At 42.1% G+C, this 8,068-nt stretch overlaps 1 protein-coding gene across 1 annotated transcript in view; it reads left to right on the forward strand.

Moving 5' to 3' along the window:
* Window positions 1-2,972, forward strand: part of CHCHD4 (coiled-coil-helix-coiled-coil-helix domain containing 4) — a 14,265-nt gene extending 11,293 nt beyond the window's left edge. The window contains exon 3 of the mRNA XM_026501440.4: window positions 1,846-2,972. Coding sequence (XP_026357225.1) covers window positions 1,846-2,147 — 302 coding nt within the window. The 3' untranslated portion in view covers window positions 2,148-2,972. The remainder of the gene's footprint in view (window positions 1-1,845) is intronic.
* The last annotated feature ends 5,096 nt before the right edge of the window (window positions 2,973-8,068 follow it).

Genomic DNA, 8,068 nt, shown 5'->3' on the forward strand with positions numbered 1-8,068 from the left:
AGAGGACTGATTTCAATTTGAAAGAAGTTCTGCTCGGGGTAAAATACTATCAAACAGTATTACATGCTAAAGAGAAATTGTTCGCGAAAGGAAGAGTCCGTCAATGCAGCAAATTTCATCGTTGTCTTATTTTAAGCAATTGCCGCAACCACAACCCTGATCAGTCAGCAGCCATCCACATCGAGGCAAGAACCTCCACCAGCAAAAATTTACAACTCGCTGAAAGCTCAGATGATGGTTAGCGTTCTGCAGCAGTATTTTCAATGAATGTATGTACGTTGTTTTTTACACGTAATGCTATCGTGCACTGAATGCACTGTGGTGCAAACATAGCTTCCTAGGAACCGGGAAACCAGGAAAGTAATTTGACATGCTTTACGTGATACTGGCGTTACTGTGGTGTCTGGAACCCAACCTGCAGTATATCTGAGGTGTACCTGTACGTTTCCAACACCATGCTGGCCTGCGGAGGGAGAGGTGGTGAGAGGGAGAGGTGAGGAGACAGCTTGGGCTCCAGGAATCCTTTGGACCCTGGCTGTAGTCCTGACTTAGACCCCACTGAATCACAGAAATCTGTGCAAACTGGGATTTGTAGTACGTACTGAAGAAGCTTGCCAAAAGGACTATGTGTTTGCCCACAGATAGTCTGGTACTCGAGAGCGTACCCTGCAGCTGTTGATGGTCTAGTGGTGAACTGCCTGCTGGGTGTGAACTGACGTCTATACTGTTAGCCCATTTTACAAGTAAGGAATTGCAGCGGCAGATCTGTTGATCATTGGAGTTTCCTGAGCAAGAGTGAAGAGGGGGGGTTCAGCCTAGGCCTAGGACTTTGGACGCTGAGAGTGCCACGCCTGGGTACTTGGTTAGAGTGGAAAACTGTACTTTCACTGGGCATTCTAGAGTCTTGCAGAGTGCTCTCGGTCTTGTAGAAGACTCATGTAAGAAACTTCTGTATGAATCCTATTTCCCTGTCTATTACAAAGCTGGAAATGAAGCCAACATCTTGAAAGCATTTTAGAAAACCAGGAAATACTATTTAGATGTGAATAAGGTTCAAAAGTGTAAAATTCAAAAGTAAGGGGCCTGTAGAATATTGCAGCTGAACCGTCAGTCTGTAGTTGCACCCCTCCCTGAAACACAGGTGCTATTTAGCAGTTGGGTTAGCATGGGTAATGTCCTTCTAGGTTTTTCACTGTTACAAGGCTAGAACCGCACCATCTTGTACGCCACTGGCTTTTTCCTTATACAACATGTCTTAGATATCTTCTCGCCAGTGCAGAAGGCTCAGCCCCCTCTTTACCAGTCCTCACACTGAGCTGAGCTTCTGAGAGCAGTTGCAGAGCCAGAGGGGCTTAAGGGGGCAAGGTGCCTTTTTTGGAGGCAGGGGATGGTCTGGTCCTGATCATTTGAACAGAAGCAGAGCAGAGAGAGAAAGGCGATCAATACCTCAGCTTCTTAAAGTGTTGGGGCTTTGAAAAAGCTTCTTGTTAACCAACCCAATGATGGTTCCTTCTTTGGATTAAACGGTTTCCCGCGTTAGCTCTTGTAGCACAGCCACGGCCATCGCACTGGAAGGCGGCTGAGACTATAGGTCAGGGTAGTGCATGGAGAAAGTTGCCATTGGCGGCTTCTTTCCAGCCAAGGCAAGGGGGGCTGCATTTACTTGCACAGGCATTTGAACCCAATCCAAATCGAGGGGTAGGTCCGCAGCCAAGGGCCTACCAGGCAGCAGAGCCTACTGTTCTGTACCTCCCAAGTATCTTTTGAGGACTGGACTTGGTTTTGCTTTTTCAGAAACTTTCAAGAGCCTGTCTCACATTTTGCTTGCCCATTTTCCTGTTCTAGGATTGATCCTGCCAAATGGAGACATTAACTGGAACTGCCCGTGCCTTGGGGGAATGGCCAGTGGCCCCTGTGGGGAACAGTTCAAGTCAGCCTTTTCCTGCTTCCACTATAGCACAGAGGATGTCAAGGGGTCAGACTGTGTAGACCAGTTCCGGGCCATGCAGGAATGCATGCAGAAATATCCCGACCTCTATCCCCAAGAGGACGAGGAGGAAGAGGAAGAGAAGAAGCCAGCAGAACGTTTAGAAGAGACAGCTGCCACTGAGGCCGCTGCAACCAAAGAAGAGGAGGGGTCAAGCTAATGAAGGCCACAAGGCACTGGGCTCCAGTCCTTCTGCTTCAGAGTGATATGAACCTTTTGCAAAATGCCTTTTGGTCATTCTCTGAGAAAGTGTCTTTCCCTCTGGTGTTCTGTGCACTATAATGTACAAAATAACTTATTTTGATGATCAGGGATCTTGGTCCTTTGACATATACACTGGAAAAAATGTGTGTCTCACAGAAACCTATCAGCAAATGTAGCTGTCACTTTTGAATTCTCTTCTCAGATTACCCTGAATTTTGCCACTTTGAAATAATGTGCTGACTGTGCTCAGCAACCAAAAATCATTATCTGGGAGTGTCTTGTGAGTGAGCTGATTTATTCTGATTGATTATATCCCTTTTAGTAGATTTTTATACCCCTTTGGGAAATGAAATAGAAACAAAAACAGCTTCCTTTAAAAATGCTGGATGGGGCCATTCCTAACACAAGAGGCCAGCCGATCAGATACTTATTTCTCAAGAACCATCTTGACCTTGAGTATATGAGGAGGTACTATGTTTCATTTCTGATGCATTTTGGTTTCCATTTTTACGTTGAGCTCCAGGTTTTCTGTGTTTGGAAACTGGAGCTTTAGACCCTCTGATTCAAAATCCCTTTCTGAGTGAAGAGAAAGGCTGGTTTTGCTGTTCTTGTTATTCCAAAAGCCCTGGTTTGGGGCCTGTGTTCACACTGGCTCTGTGTCAGCCTGTTCAGATGCAGTGTTTTTGAGAGGTGGGGACCTAATTGTTACCAAAGTAGCGGCCAAGAGAAGAAACAGTGTGAATTAAAGAATCGATTAAAGGAAAACTTGATTTTTACCTGATGTCGAATATGTCCTTGTTTTTACTAATTATAAATATATATTTTTATCTTAATTAATTAATATATATAATTTTAATATATATATAATTTATATATTACATATTTATATATAATTATATACATATAATTTTACTAATTATAAATATTTTACTAATTATAAATACTTTTGATATAAGGACATAGAAATATGAAAATTTCCCTGCAATTCCTCCTTGAAGGTACTGGTAAACCAGTTTGAGTCTGTTAAAATTTTCTGTTGAATTCCTAGCAAGCCAGTTGTTTTTGTCAATGAGCAGATCCTTCGTACAGATACCACCACAGTTAATTTGTGAAGCGGGGAAGGCTCTTCCCATCTTGAAGATAAGGAACTGCAATCCCTCACAGGTTGAGTAACTAGCCCAAGGCAACTGCAGGACAAATTTCAGGCCAGGATGTAGTAATACCTCATTTGTCCCCGGTGTATTAGTTATCTATTGCCATGTAAAAAATTACCTTCAAACTTAGCAGCTTGAAACAAACATTTATTATCTCACAGCTTGTGCCGGTCAGAGGTCTGGGCACAGCTTACCTTGGTCCGTGGCTCAGGGTCTCATGAGGCTGTGATCGAGGTGTCAGCCAGGGTTGTGATCATCTCAAAGCTTGACAGGCCTTCCAAAATGACTCAGGTGGTTTTGGCCAAAAGTCCCTTGTGGGTGGTTGGGCTGAGGCCCTCAGTTCCTCATGGCCTATTTCAGAGTCCTCCCTCAGTTCCCGGTCAATATAGGCCTGTGCTCAGGGCAGCTCATAACATGGAGGCGGCTTCCGTGAGAGCAAGTGAGAGCAAGATGGAAGCCGCGACTCAGAATGACAGTGATTTGCACCAGCTACCTACACACAGTGTTTTCTGTCTGTGTTTTGTTATTTTGCAGTGCAGGCTGGTGCAGCGTATCAGCCAGGCTTCTTAGCAGAACATTGTTCCGCTCTCGTTCTTGTTCTCATCAAGTTCTATGACCGTACAGATTTTAACTTAACAATTTGGTGACCCGTAAATGTTATTAAAATAATAACATTTTAGTAGCCCAAACTATTAGAAAGTAGCCCTTATATAAACATAAAAGCCTTCTCATTCACCTGTAAGATCCAAAGAAAAATCACACGCATCAGATAATTTCACACATAACTTTCAAGATCTGCTGCTATAGGCCCAGAATAGCACTTGTAGAAATCACTTGTTAGTGTGATGTAAGTAGACAGACTTTCCCTCTAATTCACCAAAGAGGAGAGAAAAAGAGCACATCGTTCATCAAAATCAGGCATTAAGAAAACAGAGTAGAGCTGTTTGGTGCCGTGTGCAGCCTATCAATCAGTACTGTGGCTGGACCAGCCCTTATGGTTCTTATAGAATTATATGTTTACAAGATCCCCTGCAGCAGTCACCATCAAGAAACTGAAGAAGAAAGTTTATTACTTACAGGACCTGAAATTACATGTGCCACACGGTGAGGTTGGGGGGAAGTTGGGGAGGAGAAGAAAGGGAGAGAGTGAATGAGCAGGCCTGGGTTTATGATTTTATTGGGGTTGAGGGTGGGGCCTAGGGTTTCATGGGCTCAAATTTTATTGGTGTATTTAAATCGTAAGAGTGGGAATTTAAAGTGCTGGAAGAGAAAAAGCAAGTGGCCTAAGTGGTCAGTTAATAGGAACCAACTAGGATCCCTACAACTAAGGAGCTTGGGGCAGGGGAGAGTACAGCCTGGCTGCTTACGGTGTGGCTGGCAATGTGTTTATTCGAGATTGCCATCTTTGAAGTGGATGCCTAGGCAATCAAAGCTTCAACCAGGCAGGAAAGAAAACCCAACATTGTCAGGGCTTATACTACAAGGGGTATAACTATTAATTGAATCACTCTAATTTCATATCTGTTTGAAATTTTCCATAATAGAAAGTCAAAAAGCATATGCTAAGCAAGAATGTTTAAGCCTCAAGCCAGTGGAGGCTCATAGCCAGATTACTGCTGTCTAAAATAATGGCCCTATAGATATTTCTCTAAAGATATGCAAATGGCCAACATGAAAAGGTGCTCAACATGATTGGTCATTAGGGAAATGCAAATCAAAACCACAATGAGATAAGCACCTCACACCCATTAGGATGGCTATTATTAAGACAAACAGGAAAATAAGTGTTGGTAAGCATATGGAAACATAGCAACCTTGGAGTTTCTTCAAGAAGTTAAACACAGAAGGAGCATATTATCCCACAATTTCCTGAGGTATATTCCCCCCAACTTGAAAACGGGTATTGAGTCACTTGTTCATTAATGTTCATAGCAGCGCTCTTTACTGTAAACAAAAGGTGGAAACTACCTAAATATCCATCAGTGGATAAATGGATAAACAAACTGTGACATGTACATACATGGAATATATTCAATCATCAGAAGGAATTCTGTACTGATAACATACTACAAGTTGGATAAACTTCAACAACATGCCAAGTGAGAGAAGCCAGACACAAAGGGTCACATATGATGTGAGTCCCATTTATATGAAATTTCTAGAATAGCCAAATCCAAAGCAACAGAAAGCAGATTACTGGTTGCCAGGGAGTAGGGAGGAACTGGAAGTGATTACTTAATGGGTATGAGATATTTGGGGGTGATGAAAAAGTTTTGAAACTGGAGAGGTGGTGGTCGCACAACATTGTGAATGCACTAAACACCACGTTGTACACTTTAAGACAATTGTATGTTATGGGAATTTCACCTCAATTTTTTAAAAATTGAAATCCCAAATACGGGGAGAAAGGAATCAAGAACAAATGCTAGAAGTACAAAATGGAACAACCATTTTGGGGGAAAACGTTTAGCAGTTTTTAGAAAGTTTAAATATACACCCACCATATGACCCAGGCATTTCACACCTACCTATTTATCCAAGAGAAATAAAAGCATATGTCCACACAAAAACTTGTGCATGAGTGTTCACAGTAGCTTTGTTTGCAATAACAAAAAGCTGGAAACTACTAAAAAGTCCATTAACAGATGAATGGTTAAACAAATTATGGTATATTCATACAATGGAATACTCAGCAATAAAAAGTGAAATGTTGATACAACATGGATGAATCAATTAAGGAAGCCAGATAAAAAGTACATTCTGTGTGCTTCCATTTCTATAAAAATTCTACAAAGTGCAAACATAAATGATAGAAAACAGATCAGGGGTACCTGGGTGGCTCAGTCAGTTGATTTTGGCTCAGATCATGATCTCAGAGTCATGGGATTGAGCCCATGTTGGGCTCCACACTCAGCATGGAGAGTCTGTTGTCTCTCTCCCTCTCCTCCTCCTCTTCCTCCCCCCCCCCCCCCCCCCCCCCCGGCCATCTATCTCCATCTCTTTCAAATAAATAAATAAAATCTTTAAAGAAGAAAGAAAACAGATCGGTGGCTGCCTGGGGATAGGGTTGGACCAGGAGGGAAGAGGCAATTCAGGAAACTTTTGCAGGTGATGATATATTGTTTTAATTGTGGTGATGGTGTCGTGGGTGCAAACATATGTCAAAACTCATCCAACTGCATCCTTTAGATACATTCACAGTGTATCAGTTATACATCAATAAAACTTTTTAAAAAAATATTTTATCCCAGGGGCGCCTGGGTGGCACAGCGGTTAAGCGTCTGCCTTCGGCTCAGGGCGTGATTCCGGCGTTACGGGATCAAGCCCCACATCAGGCTCCTCCGTTATGAGCCTGCTTCTTCCTCTCCCACTCCCCCTGCTTGTGTTCCCTCTCTCGCTGGCTGTCTCTATCTCTGTCAAATAAATAAATAAAATCTTTAAAAAAAAAATATTTTATCCCAGGAAAGAAAAAAAACAAAAAACAAGCAGCATAATATTCCATTGTAAATACACGTACCACATCTTTATCCATTCATCAGTCAATGGACACCTGGGCTGTTTCCTTCATTTGGCTGTTGTAGACAGTGCTGCCATAAACGAGAGAGAGAGAGAGAGAGAGAGAGAGAGAGCGCGATAGAGAGAGAAGCAAACCAAGAAACAGACTCCTAACTACGGAGAACAAACTGAGAGTCACCAGAGGGGAGCGGGGATGGGTGAAACAGGTGACGGGGATTAAGAGGACACTTCTGATCAGCACTAAGTAATATACAGAATTGCTGAATCACTACATTTTATATCTGAAACTAATATTACACTGTACATTAACAGGAATTTAAACAAAAACTTTAAAAAACAAGCAGAAATAAATACAAGTAGATACGAAAAAATGGAACACTTAGAAATATAAAAAGGTCATTGAAAGGAAAAATTCTTCAAAAGTTGAGATCAAGTTTAAACTAGTCTCATCACCAGTGGCCAGTGGTTTAATCCATTGTGCCCACATAATGGGACCTTTGCAAAATCCCACAAATTATAGGATTTGGGGAGCTTCTTTACCAGAATGCAGCACAGATTTTTTTTTTTTTTTTGGCCTCAGGTAGAGGCTGCATACAAGTAGAGAAGCTACTGATAAATCAAGAATAAAGAAAAAAAAATCTCAAATATCTACAAGGGAAAGAGACAACTTCTCAAAAAATCAGTAACAGTAAAAATGACAGTGGATCTCTCATCAGCAAAATAGATGAGTAATAAAATAAAGTAGAGTAAATGTCCCCAAAATGCAGAGGGGTCATAGTAATTGGTAGCTCCCAATAGAATCTACATACAATTAAAACTATTGGGGGGAAAAAAGGCACAAGAATATTTGCAAATATATGAAATCTTAGTAATTACATAGAGCCTTGTTGAAAATTTAAAAATTCTAAAGGACATTTTTTCAACAAGAAGAAAAACTCTAGTCAGAAACAGCTCTCCTGCTTCCATGTGAACCTGAAAATGACTTGGCTGGACTTTAGAGCTGGCTCTCGGGTGGCAGAGCAAACCACCACCTGTGCTATTTGACACGTGGCCCCTCCGTTTCCATGCCGTCCTACGGAACCAAGTGCGTGGGGCCCTGACAACACGTACCTCCCATTTGGGCTTGTTGCATCCTTTCTGGTTGACTGTGGAAGTGTCACGAGCCAGCCTCGCAGCTACGTAAGTGATCCCTGTGGCCCTGTGAGCC

This window comes from Ursus arctos, unplaced genomic scaffold (assembly GCF_023065955.2).
Source record: "Ursus arctos isolate Adak ecotype North America unplaced genomic scaffold, UrsArc2.0 scaffold_14, whole genome shotgun sequence".
Classification (NCBI taxonomy): Eukaryota; Metazoa; Chordata; class Mammalia; order Carnivora; family Ursidae; genus Ursus; species Ursus arctos.